The sequence below is a fragment of the Mirounga angustirostris genome, unplaced genomic scaffold (genome assembly GCF_029215605.1).
Source record: "Mirounga angustirostris isolate CCGP_5_RB_7025 unplaced genomic scaffold, mMirAng1.0.hap1 SCAF_7, whole genome shotgun sequence".
Classification (NCBI taxonomy): Eukaryota; Metazoa; Chordata; class Mammalia; order Carnivora; family Phocidae; genus Mirounga; species Mirounga angustirostris.
The window spans coordinates 26,536,005-26,556,683 of NW_026991715.1; the positions used below are offsets into that span (position 1 = coordinate 26,536,005).

General features: G+C 39.0%; 1 protein-coding gene across 1 annotated transcript in view; it reads right to left on the reverse strand.

Annotated features, from left to right (window-relative positions):
- Positions 1-20,679, reverse strand: part of MEIKIN (meiotic kinetochore factor) — a 101,807-nt gene that overhangs the window by 58,797 nt on the left and 22,331 nt on the right. Inside the window, exon 9 of the mRNA XM_064595649.1 lies at positions 4,931-4,995. Coding sequence (XP_064451719.1) covers positions 4,931-4,995 — 65 coding nt within the window. The remainder of the gene's footprint in view (positions 1-4,930; positions 4,996-20,679) is intronic.

Sequence of the window (20,679 nt, forward strand, 5' to 3'; positions counted from 1 at the left end):
TTTTCATTTAGTACAGAAGGTTGCATGTGATTAAAATTCTTCATTAATTTTCCTTCCATTTTCACTCTCCTGTATTTTCAGGCTCTCTCTTTTTACTGCAAATTTTCTATTAGCATTTAAAATATACAGGACTCTTTCATCTTACCAAAAACTTTATCTGTACCCCATACTCCTTCCTGCTACATCTTTTCTTTCCTTTTCTCCATAGGCATGTTTCTTCAAAGAGCTGTCCACATATACTAACATAACTTCCTCTCCTCCTGTTTACTCCCAAGCCCACAGCAATCTAGTTTCAGGTCCTACCTTTATGAACAGAAACCTTTTCTGTCCTACCTTATTGGACATCAGTACAACAAACATGAACATTTTCCCTCTGGCCCCTTTTATGACTCCTCTTCAGTCCTGACTCCTCTTTTTTTCACTCTCCAGGCTCAATCCAAGACAACAAATATCTAGTCTGCTATGTGGCAATGTTACTACTATAAGTATTGCAAATTTGGCTTTTCTTTATTCTTAACACTACTACCTTGTTTTAAGTCAACACGAGATTTCCCTTTGAATTATTTCAATAGCTTTTCAATTCAGCTCCATCTGCAGTCCACTGCCCACATAATATATCTAAAACACAAGTTTAATATCATCTGCTTAAAACTCTTCCAAGGTTTTCCACTGTATTCAAGTTAAAACTCAAGCTTCTTAACTCAGCATACAAAATCCTGGTTTTTATGATCTCTGCCTATATACTTCTATATTCCCAGCCTCACTGCAAAGGCTAAAAGGTTTCTAGATATAATACAGGATACCTACTTAAATTTGAATTTCAGATAAACAAATAATTTTTTAGTGTGTTTGCTGTGTAATAGTACAAGCATATGCAATATTTATGACATAATTATATTAAAATTTTTTCGCTGTTTATCTGAATTCAAATTTAACTGAGCATTCTGTATCTTTATTTGCTAAATCTGACAACCCTTGAGACTACTCACTCCACTTATCTTCATCTCCTGAGGTAGAAGGAAGTAGTAGATTTGAGAGTTTAGTAAGAAATGAAATTGGTACCAAGATTTGGTAATAGATTAAGCAAAGGAAGTGACAAACAGGAAGGTGTCAAGGATGATCCCATGCTTCTGGTATGCTAAGCTACATTTGCTAACTAAGATGGAGGACACTGGTAGAAGACCAGGTTAGGTCTTGGTCGTGACAATTCTCAGTTCTCAATGCTCGCTTTATTTAATCTCTAGGTAACTTATGTTACAGTTACTTCTAAATGTTGGAGTGTTCCATTTACGTTCATTTTGCATGTTTGTTTTCTATTCCACTTCCTAGGTGATCTCATCTATATTCTTGACTCTAGATATTTATTTACAGCTCGTCTCTGCCCTAAACTCCAGACTCCTATGTCACAAACTGCTTTAATGACATCTCTATTTGAAGGCTAATAAGTCTTTCAATGTTTTAATATTTTATTGAAGCACTCCACATACACAGTAATGGGCACAAATCTTAAATGTATATGTATTCACCTATATAGTCACCACCCAAATCAAGACATAAAATATTTCCAACAACCCAGAAGTTTCCTATATGTTCTTTCCCAGTCAGGACTCCCATTCCAAAGATTACCACTATTTTTACTTCTACTACCTAAAACACTCTTGCCTGTTCTTGAACTTCATATATACAGAATTATACAATACATACATGTTTGTGTCTGCATTATTTCATGAAACATTAAGTACATGAGTAGACAAATCAAATTTCTTTTAAGCTTTTATTTATTTACTTGACAGAGAGAGAGAGACAGCGAGAGAGGGAACACAAGCAGGGGGAGTGGGAGAGGGAGAAGCAGGCTTCCCGCTGAGCAGGGAACCCGATGCAGGGCTCGATCCCAGGATCCTGGGATCATGACCTAAGCCGAAGGCAGACGCTTAACGACTGAGCCACCCAGGTGCCCCTAGACAGATCAAATTTAATGCTGAAACCAAATTCTCTTAGTCTTCCAACTTGCTCTGTCCTCCAGTATTCCCATCTCAAGAAATGATACCATCATTCGTCCACTTGCTTAAACCAATAATTTTAGACTCATCCTTGACTTCTATTTTTCTCTCTTATGCAACATCCAGCCTCATCAGAAAATCCTGGCACATCTGTTTTAAAATATATTTCAAATCAGACCACTGCTCCCACTTTAATCTCATATACCACTATCTGACCACCACAGTAGTTTAACAGGGGCTCTTTGCTTTCACTTGCCATCTTAGTCTATTCTCCACATGGTAGTCAGAGTGATAATTCAAAATATGTATCTAATCATGTCATCCCTTTGCTCTAAGATGTGTTTCTTGGCACATTTAGAATAAAACCCCTACTTCTTATGATGGCATAGGAGACTCTACATTATACCATTTGATTACCCCCTGAACACAATTGAAGTCATTCTTTTTTTTTTTTACTCATTTTGCTCCAGTCATTCTAACTTTTCTTTTCTTTTTTTTTTTTTTAAAGATTTTATTTATTTATTTGACAGAGAGAGGCAGTGAGAGAGGGAACACAAGCAGGGGGAGTGGGAGAGGGAGAAGCAGGCTTCCCGCGGAGCAGGGAGCCCGATGTGGGGCTTGATCCCAGGACCCTGAGATCATGACCTGAGCCGAAGGCAAACACTTAACGACTGAGCCACCCAGGCGCCCCTCTAACCTCTTTTCTATTCTTCAAACATGCAGAGCTCATTTCCATCTCCTGGTCTTTTCTCTTGTTGTTCCCTTTGCCCAGCATGCTCTGTCACAGATTTTCATATGACCCACTCTCTCACTTCATTCAAGCTCTATACAAATGTAATCTCCTCAGAGAGGCCTATCCAATTACCTTGTCTAAAATAGCATTCCTAGTCACACTGTTTTTACCCGCTTTATTTTCCTTCAATACTCTTATTCCTGACATTGTTGTATATTTATTTATTTAACAGTTGATTATCTTTCTTCCTCTACTATAACATAGCTCTTTTAGGGCAAGGACTCTGTCATGTTCCCCAGCAGCTAAAATACTTTGTGTCACACTGTAGGTGATTAATAAATATTTGTTGAATGAATGGAATTAATGAATGGTATGATGAGGTGTCTCTGAAACATCCAAGGGGAGATGTTTAGAAGGTAGCTGCATATAAGGGTCTTAGCCTCAGAGGAGATTCTTTAATGAGAGAAAACTTGGAAACCCTGTTTTTTATAGGACACCTATACATATCAGGGGGTAAATTTTAAAAAGATTAAAATCTAGGAACTAGCCTTGAAGAACTCCCACATTTAACCACTAATAGTGGTAGATAAGATTGCAAAGGAGCCAGAATTACCTGAGAAGTAATTTCTTGTTTATTTATTTGCCTCTATGATTAGACTATTTTCTAACATTTAGTAAAGAACCTGACCTACAATTGGAACAAAGATAGATTTGTTGAATTAAGGAAGTAAAAAATACCACTTGAGCAAGATGTGATTTAATTTTAAATTTCAATCAATCAACCACATAAAAGTAAGAATACAAAAGCATACATAATTCCAGAATCACTATTCTCCCTTACTATCAGGCCTTATAAAAAACATTTTCTACAGCCAAAGCAAAATTTTTTATTGGGCAAGACCTAAGTAAAATCATGATTGTTTTTGGTACCCTTACCACTTTCCCTTTCATAATCTCTCTTCTCTTGTTCACAAATGCCCTGACTCTTAGATCTATAAAACAAATCCTCCTTCTTTTTTTTTTTTTAAAGATTTTATTTATTTATTTGCGAGAGAGAGACAGAGAGCACGAGAGGGAGGAGGGTCAGAGGGAGAAGCAGACTCCCTGCCAAGCAGGGAGCCCGATGCGGGACTCGATCCCAGGACTCCAGGATCATGACCTGAGCCGAAGGCAGTCGCTCAACCAACTGAGCCACCCAGGCGCCCACAAATCCCCCTTCTAATATTCACCCTCCAGGGTAGTAGATGCTAGCTACTCTTTTAAAAGATGTGTGCTTTTACAAGTTTAGTTTTTATCACTTTATTAATTTCCCTCAGAACAGCAACTACTGGGGCACTTTGGTGGCTCATTTGGTTAGGCGTCTGCCTTCGGCTCAGGTCATGATCCCAGGGTCGTGGGATTGAGCCCATATTAGACTCTCTGCAGAGAGCCTGCCTCTCCCTATCCTTCTGCCTGCTGCTCTGTCTGCTTGTGTTCTCTCTCCCTCTCTGTCAACTAAATAAATAAAATCTAAAAAAAAAAAAAAGAATAGCAACTATTTTAATCATTTTTATACCCAGAATTCCTAAATCCTGGCATATACAAAATACTCATTAAGAGAATTTCTTAAAGTGAAGATTATGTAAAAAAAAACCCTTTTTTTGTTTATATAAACATACCTATTAAGAGCAAAACCAGCAATTCTTCAAGTTTAACCAAAAACAGATGCTATAAAATTTGATTCAGGAAATAAAAATAGCAATCTGAGATACAGCATGGATTAATAAGGTTGGAAATGTTTAGCTAAGTTTATCCTAATAATAAATTAAATTATAGAGTGTCTATAATGCAAGGGTACTATGTTATTTTTATTTTCAATCATCACACATAATTCCAATATATCTGTTTATTGATTATCTTCCTTTCTCGTGACTGAAACTTAGGAGGCAAGGACTTTATATCACTCCTCACTGGTATATATAGTAATGCCTAATACAGAGTACACACTCAGTAAATGTTTATGAAATGAATTAATGAAGGGTGTTAGAGGGATAGTTAAGACCCACATTCTAACTTCACATACCTTCATTTCTTAAAATACAACCAAGCTAAAAAGCACTCAGTTTCCTGGGCTACCAATTTTCTCAAAATATACTACACTGTCACAAAAATAAAGAAATACAGAATTATGAAAATGATTAGTTTCACTATTTATTACCTGATTCTGAATGCGAAGTACTCTTTGGTTTTGGAGAAATACTTTGGTCTGCTAACATCATCACTCTATAATAAGAACAAATTAATTAATAATTAAATTATTCTCTTAATCTTTCAGTAACTTTTGAGAATCCTCAAATAATACTTACAATAATAACATTTATATTTATATCAAATATCCGGTAGAAAAAATATAACTGGTTAAAAAATGTTCCTGTATCTATATGAACAAATAGTTTAATAATAAAAGGCAATATATTTATACATTTTTCAGTGTGAGACAATACAAATAGAGGACAAAGTAGAGTGTTCAGAATGAGACAGACCTAGGGTTAAAGCCCAGTTCTTCTACTCACACTTGAGTGGCCTTGGAAATTTACTTAACTTGTCTTGATTCTTGGTTCCCTCATTTATACAAAAAGAATGGCAATCTTGTTTCCTAGGGTTCTCGTGGTAATGATCTCAAGTAACATGAGAGATAATACTTTTTAAAAATTAATATCCTTGGGCGCCTGGGTGGCTCAGTTGGTTAAGCAACTGCCTTCGGCTCAGGTCATGATCCTGGAGTCCAGGGATCGAGTCCCACATCGGGCTCACTGCTCAGCAGGGAGTCTGCTTCTACCCCTGACCCTCCCCACTCTCATGCTCTATCTCATTCTCTCTCTCAAATAAATAAATAAAATCTTTAAAAAAAAAAATATCCTTTTCTCTCTCTCTTTTTAAAGTTTTTATTTATTTACTTATTTATTTGAGAGAGAGAGCACATGAGCACGAGTGGGGGTAGGGGCAGAGGAAGAGGGAGAGGGAGAAGCAGACTCCCCACTGAGCAGGGAGCCCAATGCATGGCTCAGTCCCAGGACACTGGGATCATGACCTGACCTTAACTGCTTAACCAGCTGAGCCACCCAGGCACCCCATCCTTTTCTCTTTTACAAATATCAGCACCCCCAATTCTACTGAAATGTGTATGAGAGGATTACAAGAGGAATATCAAAGGATCAAAGCTCAGCCTTTGACCACCAAAACAGGATTTCTGAGTCCCCAGTAAGACAATGTAGTTGAAAACCAAATGTGTGAAGATGGTTTTCTAAATTCCTATTGCTGGTTTATTGAAAAATTGAATTCAGTAAGCAAAAAAAAATTTTAGGCAAGGGAAGTGAAGGCAAAAATGAACTACTGGGGCTTCATCAAGATAAAAAGCTTTTGCACAGCAAAGGAAATAGTTGACAAAACCAAAAGACAACTAACAGAATGGGAGAAGATATTTGCAAATGACATAACAGATAAAGGGCTAGTATCCAAAATCTATATAGAACTTATCAAACTCAACACCCAGAGAACAAATAATCCAATCAAGAAATGGGCAGAAGACATGAACAGACATTTCTGCAAAGAAGACATCCAAATGGCCAACAGACACATGAAAAATGCTCCACATCAGTCAGCATCAGGGAAATCCAAATCAAACCACAATGAGATACCAACTCACACCAGCCAGAATGGCTAAAATTAACAAGTCAGGAAATGACAGATGTTGGCAAGGATGCAGAGAAAGGGGAACCCTCCTACAGTGTTGGTGGGAATACAAGCTGGTGCAGCCACTCTAGAAAACAGTATGGAAGCTCCTCAAAAGGTTGAGAATAGAGCTACCCTATGACCCAGCAATTGCACTGCTGGGTATTTACCCCAAAGATGCAAATGTAGTGATCCGAAGGGGCACCTGCACCCCAATGTTTATAGCAGCAATGTCCACAATAGCCAAACTATGGAAAGAGCCCAGATGTCCATCAACAGATGAATGGATAAAGAAGTTGTGAGATACACACACACACATACACAATGGCGTATTATGCAGCCATCAAAAAATGAAATCTTGCCATTTGCAACAACGTGGATGGAACTACAGGGTATTATGCTAAGCGAAAAAAGTCAATCAGAGAAAGACAATTATCATATGATCTCACTGATATGTGGAATTTAAGAAACAAGGCAGAGGATCACAGGGGAAGAGAGGAAAAAATGAAACAATATGAAACCAGGGAGGGAGACAAATCATAAGAGACTCTTAATCATAGGAAACAAACTGAGGGTTGCTGGAGGGGAGGGGAGTGGAGGGATGGGGTAACTGGGTGAAGGACATCAGGAGGGTATGTGTTGTAATGAGCACTGGGTATTATATAAGCCTGGTGAATCACAGACTTGTACCCCTGAAACCAATAATACATTATGTTAATTTTTTTAAAAAAAGAAAATATTGATGAAGGAAAAAAAACAATTTTATTCTATCCTATTTCCTCTTTAAATTAATCTTGTCAAAAATAGTACTTTCTTGCCCCAGAATGAACTTTCAGGTGTATTCCATTGTTTGTGTGGTATTCTCTTGTATAAAACAGTCATTTGGGGGGTAATAAAAAGCCCAGTGTAATATCACAACACCAAACTCTTATTATCTGATTTATATTTCATCCTTTTCCCAACTTAGGACAGAATTAGACTCAAAACCTGCAGTGAGGAAATCAACCATGGTTGGTTTCTCCTATATTTCTTGTTCTTTTTCCTTCCCTGTTTGGGAACTACTCTTTGGGTTCCTCTGGCATTGGAGTAGGGGAAAGGAGTTGTAGAAAGGGACATAAAACGTCTTTCTTGATTTTGACTGACACTATTATAACATGCCATTGATACCCTCTGGGTCTGACAGATAACCAAATGCTGACTCTTTCAAACCTGAAGTATTTTGAAGGGTTCAATGACAAGATTTCCCTACACTTGGGGCTCTCTCACTTGCTGCTACTTATGATCTCCTCAGCTTTTGCATTTGATGATAGAACTTTCAGCCTCTTTCAGTAGAGTTTACCTTTTCCTTTGCAGGAAGTCATACTGGGCATGAACCTTTCCAAGAGGATCCATAACTGACTCTCTTCTGTGGGATGTATATCTGACCTATAGGCATTATGCATAAATCTTTGTTGTGCCAAACTCTGAAAGTACATCTAGGTTCCTCTTTATTCTGCCATTCCAAGGCATTTAACAGACTGCTAACAGACCCTCTTGCCTTTAGACTTTTCAAGTGTGAGTCAGAAATCAAGTTCCAGGGGACATATGTTAAACTTTTCAAATGGTCCTCTTAGAGCTTCTTCTCTTGTGTTGAGGTGAAGGAATAAGCCTACCCTCTCCTTGCATAGAACACCAATAACTCTTATCAAAGAAATATATATTTTTGGTCATTTCATCCCTTCAGAGCACTCTTAGCTTTTTCTAAAACAGCTTGGAGATTGCTGATGGGCAAACGCATGAAGAATTGGGTTTTGACTCCACCTTTTACAAATCATACATAGATAAATCTACGCTGATGGGAATGGGGGTAACCATCATTTTATTTTGTTTTCATCTATTGAGGTCACTGTTCAAACTTTAAGACTACCTGAAAGCCACATTTAATATCCTGCTATGTTCCTCAAGTTCCTCTTAACATATGTAGATGAAAACCACAGAATTTTACTATTAGCTATAGAATATAGAAAAAACTCAGGATGTGACCAAAGATAAATCCCTGCTCCATGCTTTCTAGCCTAGAGGATTACTGCTAATTAAAAGGGGACAGAGCCTTGGGAAATAAGCAGTTTGACAGTGGGAACTGACTTCTCTCCATCAAGCCCTAAATCTGGAGGTGGGAGCACTAGGTATGAAGATGACATTAGAAGAGGTGAAGAGAAAGCCAAAAGCAGAGGGGGCATGTGCCACACTCACTCTAAGTGGACACATCCACAAAGGGTGGAAACTCAACATCAGAATAAGAGTTTGGACTATTCAGTCAGAGAGGAGACCTCAGTTAGCACTCCTTGAGAGTCCCTTAATACCTGTAGATTGTGAATGAGTTCTCAAGGTTCCAAATACCAAGGGCAATGCAGAAGGTGCTCAAATTAGAACCAAAATACTTGACATAGGGCTGCTGTGGCTGGTGACGCTACCGCAAAGGTTGCAGAAAGGCAATCAAGTCAAAATCTTGATGGAAGACTTCAAAGGAGTTTTGGGTAGCAACAAAAGCTAAGGTCAGAAAAAAATCAGCAATGGAGGATCTCAGGCCCTAAATAAGGCTGTAAGTTCACCAAAGACTTTTTCAGCAGAGTCCAGCCCAGGTATAGAACCAGTCTTAAAACCTGCAGCATAAATTAATATAAGTCCAGAGACACCTTGTGGATCCCAGACAACCTCAAAGCCCCAACTTTACCCCTCCCCCAGCTCTGGCTTGCTCCTATGCCTATACACCTATTTTTAGGATGGCCATTTATCCAAACTGGCACCTTTCCAAGAGTAAAAGGGAGTTCTACTAAAATTCATGTCAGAACAATAGACAAATACTAGGACTGTCCCAGGCAAATCAAGAGGTATGATAATATACCTATATGTCATCCTCAGGAATATGGAATGAGGAGAAAAATCTGTAAGATTCAGAATTCATTTTAACTGGAAGTAAATGGATAGCATTAATAAGTTTAACTCATCATTTCCCAGCTAAATAGGAGAGAAGGGAGAGGAGAGCCTATGAGAAGTTGAAGTCAGTTAATTTTAAAAATAAATACATTACATGTGAAACTAATATTACACTCCTTGTTCACTAACTGGAATTTAAATAAAAATTTTAAGGGCGCCTGGGTGGCTCAGTCCATTAAGCGTCCTACTCTTGATTTTGGCTCAGGTCATGATCTCAGAGTCCTGAGACTGAGCCCCACATCAGGCTCCCTGCTCAGTGGGAGTCTGCTTGTCTCCTTTCCCTCTACTCCTCCCCTTGCTTGAGCTCTCTTTCTCTTAAATAAATAAATCTTTAGAAATAAATAAATATATACATACATACATACATACTTTAAAAATAAGAAAGAAAAGGGGCACCTGGGTGGCTCAGTTAGTTAAGCGACTGCTTTCGGCTCAGGTCATGATCCTGGAGTCACTGGATTGAGTCCCGCATTGGGCTCCCTGCTCAGCGGGGAGTCTGCTTCTCCCTCTGACCCTCCCCCCTCTCATGTGCTCTCTCTTATTCTCTCTCTCTCAAATAAATAAATAAAATCTTAAAGAAAGAAAGAAAGAAAGAAAACTAGCTATATATTCTCTGCATATCCAAGTGGTACATTTTATTTTTTAAAGATAGGGCAACATTTGGGGGCCTGGGTGGCTCAGTTGGTTAAGCAACTGCCTTCGGCTCAGGTCATGATCCTGGAGTCCCTGGATCAAGTCCCGCATTGGGCTCCCTGCTAGGCAGGGAGTCTGCTTCTCCCTCTGACCCTCCCCCCTCTCATGTGCTCTCTCTTATTCTCTCTCTCTCAAATAAATAAAATCTTAAAGAAAGAAAGAAAGAAAGAAAGGAAGAAAGAAAGAAAGAAAGAAAACTAGCTATATATTCTCTGCATATCCAAGTGGTACATTTTATTTTTTAAAGATAGGGCAACATTTGGGGGCCTGGGTGGCTCAGTTGTTTAAGCGACTGCCTTCGGCTCAGGTCATGATCCTGGAGTCCCTGGATCGAGTCCTGCATCGGGCTTCCTGCTCGGCAGGGAGTCTGCTTCTCCCTCTGACCCTCCCCTCTCTCCCGTGCTCTCTCTCATTCTCTCTCTCAAATAAATAAATAAAATCTTTAAAAAAAATAAAAAATAAAAAATAAAGATAGGGCAACATTTAAGGGGGACAGAAAATAAGATCAGATACACATAATCAAGCACTGTATTACATTTGCTCCATGCAATATATAGGCAACATTCATTGAACTGGGTATACACATATCTTTCAGCAATATAAACAAAACTTCCTTTCTTTATTAGGTACTATGACAAAGTTATAGGACTTTAACTTTGTAAATGTGTACTTAATTAAAGAGAATACCAAAATATCTAATAGTTAACAGGTGTTCAAAAGTGGTATAATTACTATCCAAACATCTCTCCTTCCTTCCTAAAAATATATTGTGCTGCAAATTGTGGAACGGATTTAAAATCATAAATCATCATTTCTCTCTGGTGCCATTAATAATTTATCTTCAGAATTTTCACTGTTGCTCACCTTCATTTGTAAAAAATGCAAAATCTGTGAAGCACAATAAAATGAAGTACAAATAAGATGAGGTATGCCTATAAAAGATTCCCTTTTCTTCAGAAATTTTTTACCACTTAGATACAAGGATATTTGTAAGGAGGCTTTCACACTAATGCTATTCTTTTCTCACTCTACACAATTTCCTAGGGTGACAACTATTCCTTCAGCCCAGAATCTTTCCCTTGCTAACTAGGCTGGAATATACAACTACTTGCCCAATATATCAACTTCAAAGTGTTGTAGGTATTTCAGTGTTTTCCAAACTAAAATTATCTGTCAAGCCAACTCACTCTTGCTTTTCTATTTGTGTTCCTTCATCCAAAGAATTAGTCATCATTTATCCAGTTTCCTAAGTCAGAGGGCTGGAAGTCAAGTTGGACTCCACCTTTCTCCCTTAACCAACCAAATATTAAAAATTATTGATTATTGAGAAGGAGGAAAAGATGGCAGAGGAGTAGGGGACCCTGTTCCAACTGGTCCCCGGAATTGAGCTGGATATCTACCAGACCACTCTGAACATCCACAAAATCAGCCTGAGATGTAAGAAGATAGATCCGGATCTCTACAAACAGAATATTGCAGGCAGCTGGTTTGGAGGTATGAAACGGGGAGCTCTGATTCCACAGGCACATATCCGAAGATAAACAGAAGGGGGAGGGAGCCAAGCCGTGGGGCTCCTACACAGCTGGTGAGCAATAGCCTCCATGCTAGGGACCCAGGCACAGACTCACAGACCGGTAGCAGCGAGGCCATGCATGCAAACTGGGGTCTGGCGGTTTTAGAAGCACAAAGGGCAGAGATGTGCCCCAACATGGATACAAGGACTGGGAGCGCTGCTGAGGGGTGCACAACCCAGGCACTGCAGTTTATAGCAGCACAGACAGAAACAGAGATAGTGTGGCCTGGAGAGCTCACTGAAGAACAGACTGAGATCTCTCTGCTCTAAGGCAGAGGGTTGGAAAAGATCTCTTGGGCTCTGACTCTCAGATGAGATGCAGAAAGAGACCAGGGAAAGCTGCCAGAGAACAAAAGCCCCAAAAAACCGTTTTTCACTGAGTCCATCCCCTGCCACAGAGGGCAAGGCAACTATACCCAAACAGGGTTGCCTGAGTAAGAGCGCAGCAGGCCCGTCCTAGGAGACAGGCTAGAAGAACAAGAGGTCGGCAACCCTAAGGTCCCATAAAAGAGGTGCATCTTGCTTGGGTTGTGGTCAATAATTTGGACTCTGTACATTCCCTCAACCACCCCTCAACAGAATGACTAGGAGGAGGAACCCCCAAAATAGGAAAGACTCAGAGGCTGTGACTTCTGCCACAGATTTACAAATGGATAGAGATATAACCAAGATGTCGGAGACAGAATTCAGGATAGCAATTGTGAAGACAACAGCTAGAATGGAGAAATTGATTACTGGCAACATAGAGTCTCTAAGGGCAGAAATGAAAGCTGAACTGGCAGAACTTAAAAATGCTATCAATGAGATCCAATCTAATCTAGATAATCTAACAGCTAGGGTAAGCGAGGCAGAAGAACGAGTTAGTGATCTAGAAGACCAATTAATAGGCAAGAAGGAAAAAGAGGAGGCCAGGGAAAAACAACTCAAAATCCATGAAAATAGAATCAGAGAAATAAGTGACACCATGAAACATTCCAATGTCAGAATTATTGGGATCCCTGAGGAGGTGGAGAGAGAGAGAGGACTAGAAGATATATTTGAGCAAATCGTAGCTGAGAACTTCCCTAATCTGGGGAATGAAACAAACATTCGTATCCTAGAGGCAGAGAAGACCCCTCCGAAGATCAAGGAAAACAGGCCAATGCCCCGGCATGTAATAGTAAAACACAAATCTTAGAATCAAGGAAACCATCTTAAGGGCAGTTAGGGGGAAGAGATTCCTTACGTACAGAGGGAAGAACATCAGAATAACGTCATACTATCCACAGAGACCTAGCAAGCCAGAAAGGGCTGGCAAGACATATTCAGGGTACTAAAAGAGAATAATATGCAGCCAAGAATACTTTATCCGGCAAGGCTGTCATTTAGAATGGATGGAGAGATGCAGAGCTTCCAAGACCAGCAGAAACTGAAAGAATATGTGACCACTAAGCCGGCCCTGCAAGAAATATTAAGGGGGGTTCTATAAAAGGAGAAAGACCCCAAGAGTGATATACAACAGAAATATACAGAGACAATCTATAAAAACAAGGTCTTCACAGGCAACATGATGACAATTAATTCATATCTTTCAATAATCACTCTAACGTGAACAGCCTAAATGTCCCATAAAATGGCACAGGGTTGCAGATTGGATAAAAAGAGAGGACCCATCAATATGTTGTCTACAAGAGACTCATTTTGAACCTAAAGATACATCCAGACTGAAAGTGAAGGGATCGAGATCCACCTTCCATGCCAACCGACCTCAAAAGAAAGCAATTCTTATATCAGACAAATTAGATTTTAAGCTAAAGACTATACTTAGAGACACAGAAGGACAGTGTATCATTCTTAAAGGGTCTATCCAACAAGAAGATCTAACAATTGTAAATATCTATGCCCCCAACATGGGAGCAGCCATCTACATAAGCCAACAGTTAACCAAAATAAAGAGTCCTATTGATAACAATACGTTTATTGTAAGAGACCTCAATACTCCACTCTCAGCAATAGAGAGATCATCTAAGCAGAAAATCAACAAAGAAATAAGAGCTTGAATGATACATTGGACCAGATGGACCTCATAGGTATATACAGAACATTCCACCCTAAAGCAACAGAATATTCATTCTTCTCGAGCGCACACAGAACTTTCTCCAGAATAGACCACATACTGGGTCACAAGTCAGTTTTCAACTGATACCAAAAAATTGAGATTATTCCCTGCCTATTTGCAGACCATAATGCTTTAAAACTGGAACTTAGTCACAAGAAAAATTTCGCAGAAATTCAAACACTTGGAAGTTAAAGACCATTCTGCTCAAGAATGTTTGGGTCAACCAAGAAATCCAAGAAGAACTTAAACAATTCATGGAAATCAATGAGAATGAAAAACATCAGTCCAAAACCTATGGGATACTGCAAAGGCAGTTCTAAGGGTGAAATACATAGACATCCAAGCCTCACTCAAAAAAATAGAAAAATCCCAGATTCACCAACTAACTTTACACCTTAAAGAACTAGAGAAAAAGCAAAAAACGATGCCCAAGCCACGCATTAGAAGAGAAATCATTAAGATTAGAGCAGAGCTCAATGAATTAGAAACCAGAAACACAGCAGAGCAGATCAACAAAACTAGAAGCTGGGTCTTTGAAAGAATTAATAAGATTGATAAACCACTGGCCAGACTTATCCAAAAGAAAAGAGAAAGGACCCAAATTTATAAAATTATTAATGAAAGGGGAGCAATCATGACTAACACCAAGGAAATAGAAACAATTATTAGAAATTATTATCAACAACTATATGCCAATAAACTGAGCAACCTGGAAGAAATGGATGCCTTCCTGGAAACCTATAACCTCCCAAGACTGAAACAGGAAGATATTGACAATCTGAATAGGCCAATAACTAGTAAAGAGATTGAAGCAGTGATCAAAAACCTCCCAAAAAAACAAGAGTCCAGGGCCTGATGGATTCCCTGGGGAATTCTACCAAACATTTAAAGAAGAAATAATACCTATTCTACTGAAGCTGTTTCAAAAAATTGAAACAGAAGGAAAGCTTCCAGACTCATTCTATGAGGCCAGCATTACCTTAATCTCCAAACCAGACAAAGACCCCATTAAAAACGAGAACTTCACACCAATATCCCTGATGAATATGGATTCCAAAATCCTCAACAAAATTCTAGCTAAATAGGATCCAACAATACATTAAAAGGATCATCCACCACGACTGAGTGAGATTTATCCCTGGGATGCAAGGGTGGTTCAACATTCGCAAATCAATCAGTGTGATAGAACACATTAATAAGAGAAGAGAGAAGAACCATATGGTCTTCTCAATTGATGCAGAAAAAGCATTTGACAAAATACAGCACCCTTTCCTGATTAAAACTCTTCAGACTATAGGGATAGCGGGAACATTCCTCAAGTTCATAAAATCCATCTACGAAAACCCACAGCAAATATCCTCAATGGGGAAAAGCTGAGAGCTTTCCCTTAAGATCAGGAACACGTCAAGGGTGCCCACTCTCACCACTGTTGTTCAACATAGTACTACAAGTCCTAGCAACAGCAATCAGACAACAAAAAGAAATAAAAGGTATTCAAATTGGCAAAGAAGAAGTCAAACTCTCTCTTTCCGCAGATGACATGATACTTTATGTGGAAAACCCAAAAGACTCCACCCCCAAATTACTAGAACTCATCTAGCAATTCAGTAATGTGGCAGGATACAAAATCAATGCACAGAAATCAGTTGCTTTCTTATATACTAACAACACAACTGTAGAAAGAGAAATTAAAGAAACGATTCCATTTACAATAGCCAAAAACCATAAGATACCTCGGAATAAACCTAACCAAAGAGGTAAAGGATCTATACTCTAGGAACTACAAAACACTCATGAAAGAAATTGAAGAAGACATAAAAAGATGGAAAAATATTCCATGCTCATGGATCAGAAGAATAAACATTGTTAAAATATCTATGCTACCCAGAGCAATCTATACCTTCAATGCCATCCTGATCAAAATTCCAATGACATTTTTCAAAGTGCTGGAACAAACAATCCTAAAATTTGTATGGAATCAGAAAAGACCCCGAATCGCCAAGGAAATGTTGAAAAAGAAAAACAAAGCTGGGGGCATCACGTTGCCTGATTTCAAGCTATATTACAAAGCAGTGATCACCAAGACAGCATGGTACTGGCACAAAAACAGACATATAGACCAATGGAACAGAATAGAGAGCCCAGATATGGATCCTCAACTCTATGGTCAAATAATCTTTGACAAAGCAGGAAAAAACATGCAATGGAAAAAAGACAGTCTCTTCAATAAATGGTGCTGGGAAAATTGGACAGCTATATACAGAAGAATGAAACTCGACCATTCTCTAACACCATACACAAAGATAAACTCAGAATGGATGAAAGACCTCAATGTGAGACAGGAATCCATCAAAATCCTAGAGGAGAACATAGGCAAACAAACCTCTCTGACATTGGCCACAGCAACTTCTTTCAAGATACATCTTCAAAGGCTAGTGAAACAAAAGCAAAAATGAACTTCTGGTACTTCATCAAGATAAAAATCTTCTGCACAGCAAAGGAAACAGTCAACAAAACAAAGAGGCAACCCACAGAATGGGAGAAGATATTTGCAAATGACACTACAGACAAAGCGCTGATTTCCAAGATCTATAAAGAACCTCTCAAACTCAACACCCAAAAAATAAATAATCAAGTCCAAAGAATGGGCAGAAGACATGAACAGACACTTCTCCAAAGAAAACATACAAATGGCTAACAGACACATGAAAAAATGTTCATCATCATTAGCCATCAGGGAAATTCAAATCAAAACCACAGTGAGATACCATCTTACACCAGTTAGAATGGCAAAAATTGACAAGGCAAGAAACAACAAATGTTGGAGAGGTTGTGGAGAAAGGGGAACCCTCTTACACTGTTGGTGGGAATGCAAGTTGGTACAGCCACTTTGGAAACAGTGTGGAGGTTCCTCAAAAAATTAATAGAGCTACCCTATGACCTGGCAATTGCACTACTGGGTATTTACCCCAGAGACAAGATGTAGTGAAAAGAAGGGCCATATGCACCCCAATGTTCATAGCAGCAATGTCCGCAATAGCCAAACTGTGGAAAGAGCCGAGATGACCTTCCAACAGATGAATGGATAAAGAAGATATGGTCCATATATACAATGGAATATTACTCATCCATCAGAAAGGATGAATACCCAACTTTTACATCAACATGGATGGGTCTGGAGGAGATTATGCTAAGTGAAATAAGGCAAGGAGAGAAAGTCAATTACTATATGGTTTCACTATTTGTGGAACACAAGGAATAGCATGGAGGACATTAGGAGAAGGAAGGGAAAAATGAAGGGTGGGAAATCAGAGGGCAAGACGAACCATGAGAGACTATGGACTCTGAGAAACAAACAGGGTTTTAGAGGGGAGGGGGGTAAGGGGATGGGTTAGCCCGGTGATAGGTATTAAGGAGGGCATGTACTGCATGGAGCACCGGGTGTTACATGAAAACAATGAATCGTGGATCACATCAAAAACTAATGATGTGTTGTATGGTGACTAACATAATATAATTAAATTAAATTAAATTTTAAAAAAATTATTGATTACCCCTTCTGAATTGTTCTGAAGTTTTCCCTTTTTGCTGTCCTGGCTGATAAAGTTCAGGTCCTATTATGCCTCACTTGAAATGCTACAAAAGACATTCCTTCAATCTAATCACTTTTTTTTTAAATTTTATTTATTTATTCATGAGAGACAGAGAGAGAGGCAGAGGGAGAAGCAGGCTCCCAAAGAGCAGGGAGCCCGATGCGGGACTCGATCCCAGGACCCTGAGATCATGACCTGAGCCGAAGGCAGACGCTTAACCATCTGAGCCACCCAGGCGCCCCTAATCACTCTTTCTAATCCACCTTTTTCTTTGTTGCAAAAGTGATTATTTTAAGACAGAAATATTATCATGCATATGTCTGTGAAGAGGTGGGATAACAGGCAAGAATTTTGGTTGGGTAATGTAAAAGTTCTACAGAGATCTACACTCAAAAGTGTAATAATCCTCACCCCCACAAGCTCATCAGCACAGAATAGCTAAACCATAAATCCCCACCAAGGAAAATAACACTGTACCATCTACTATTTAATTCTGATAAAAAAATCAACTTATAAGACAGTAAGAGTTGTACATGATTATTTGACAGACACAAAATCTATCAAATAGCTATAGACCTTTTCCTTGTATCTCAAAAAGCTGAGGGCCAAAATGTGGTTCAATTATATCATCTGATTCTTAACTCTTATGGCTTATTTATTTTGGGTCTATTATATTTCTTACCTGTATTTTCTATTAAAAATTATATTTCCTTGGTTTCCTTGGTCTTAACTTTATTTTTACAGTTTTATTGATGTAATTCACATATCACACAATTTACCCATTTAAAGTGTATATTCAATGGCTTTTAATATATTCAGAGTGTTGTGCAACTGTCATCACAATTAATTTTAGAACATTTTCATCACCTCAAAAAGAAACCCTGTACCCATGAAGCAGTCCCTATTTCTTCCCAAACCCCCTAGACTTAAGTCATCACTAATCTGCTTTCTGTATATACAGATTTGTCTATTCTGGATACCTCACACAAATGCAACCATAAAATATGTGGTTTTATATGACTGGCTTCTTTCACTTAGAATATGTCCAGGGTTCATCCATGTTGTAGTATATATCAGAATTCCATTTTTTATTATTGAATAATATTCCATATGGCTATACCATATTTTATTTGTCCATTCATTAGCAGATAGACATTTGGACTGTTTCTACTTTTTAGGCTATTATGAATAAAGTTTCTGTGAATATTCATGCACAAGTTCTTGTGTGGAAATGTGTTTCCATTTTTCTCAGGTATGCATACCTAGGAGAGGACTGCTGGATCAAATGTAACGTTTTGAGGTACTGCCAAACTATTTTCCAAAGCACCTTCACCATTTTAAATTCCCACCAGCAATGTGTGAGAGTCCCAATTTTTCCATATCCAACACAAAAGTTATTATCAGTATTTTTAATTATAGCCATCCTAGTGGGTATGAAGTGATTCTCATTCAAGTTGACTCGCATTTCCTTAATGGATAATGATACTGAGCATCTTTTCATGTGCTTATTGGCCATTTATATATCTTCCATGGAGAAATGCCTGTTTGGATCCTTTGTTCATTTTTTTTTTTTTAAGATTTTATTTATTTATTTGACAGAGAGAGACACAGTGAGAGAGGAGCACAGGCAGGGGGAGTGGAGGGGGGAGAGGCAGGCTTCCCGCCGAGCGGGGAGCCCGATGCGGGGCTCCATCCCAGAACGCTGGGATCATGACCTGAGCCGAAGGCAGGCGTTTAACGACTGAGCCACCCAGGCGCCCCCGGATCCTTTGTTCATTTTTAAATTGGGTTATTTTTTCCTTTTATTGTGAGTTGTAAGAATTCTTTTTTTTTTTTTTAAAGATTTTATTTATTCATTTGAGAGAGAGAGATAGCGAGAGAGAGAGCACAACTGGGGAGGAGAGGGAGAAGCAGGCTCCCCGATGATCAGGGAGCCCAACGTGGGGCTCAGTCCCAGGACCCTGAGATCATGACCTGAGCCAAAGGCAGATGCTTAACCAGCTGAGCCACCCAGGTGCCCCAAGAATTCTTCATATATTCTGAATACAAGTCCCTTGTCAGATATATAATCTGCAAATATTTTATCCCATTCTATGGATTGTCTTTTCATTTTCTTTATGGTGTCTCCTGACTTTGTTTTTAAACTTGTATGAATTTTTTGCAAGTTCCTTCAAACTTTGAAAATTAAAATGTTTAAAAGTTTTGTTATATTTTAACATCTTACTGAAAATCTTTCAGAGACTCCCAACACATTCAAGAGAAAATAAAAATCCCAGCCCTAAGGCCATTCATGATCCAGACTATGACCACCTCCTTCAATTTAGATACTGTCTCTCTCACATATGCCTTACCCCTCAGTTTACATGCCCCAAACCAAATTCTTGATCTTTGCCCACAATGTTTTTCCTCAGTGTCTCCCATTTTAATAAATGGCAAAACCATCCTTCTAGTTGCTCATGCCAAAACCGTGGGGTCAGTCTTGACAATTTCATACTCTACCATTCAATCCATCAACAAATAACAGTCCATCCTGTTAGTTCTGCTTTCAAAATATATGCAAAATCTGACCTCTCTACCTTTACTCTTACCACTCTGGTCCAGTATCTCTTGCTTAGATTACAACAACAGTCTCCTAAATATAATCTCCCTAATTCCTTGTCTCTTCATAATCTATTCTCAACACAGTAGCCAGGGTGATTCTTTTAAAACCTAAGTTGTAGGGGCGCCTGGGTGGCTCAGTCATTAAGCGTCTGCCTTCGGCTCAGGTCATGATCCCAGGGTCCTGGGATCGAGCCCCGCATCGGGCTCCCTGCTCTGCGGGAAGCCTGCTTCTCCCTCTCCCACTCCCCCTGCTTGTGTTCCCTCTCTCGCTGTGTCTCTCTCTGTCAAATACATAAATAAAATATTTAAAAAAAAAAAAAAAACCTAAGTTGTATCATGTCACCCTTTCAACCTTTCAAAGGCTTTCCAATTCACTCATAGTCACCTACAGTGTCTTATGTGATATGGCCTCTGCTTCTTCTTTCACTTCCTCTCCTTTCTCCTCCTCCCACACTCCACTCCTGGAACCCAGGCCTTCTTGCCTCAGGCCTTGCTCCAGCTATTCCCTCTACCTGGAATACTCTTCTCTCCTGTGAGTGACACATCTAGCTCTGTCTCCTTCTTTAGGTCTCTGCTCAAATTTCAGTTACAACTTCTCTGACAACACTAGTTAAAATAATGAGCCTCCATTCCAATACTCTCTCACCCTCATCTTACTTTTTTTCTATAGCTTTCATTACCACATAGAATAGTATAAATTT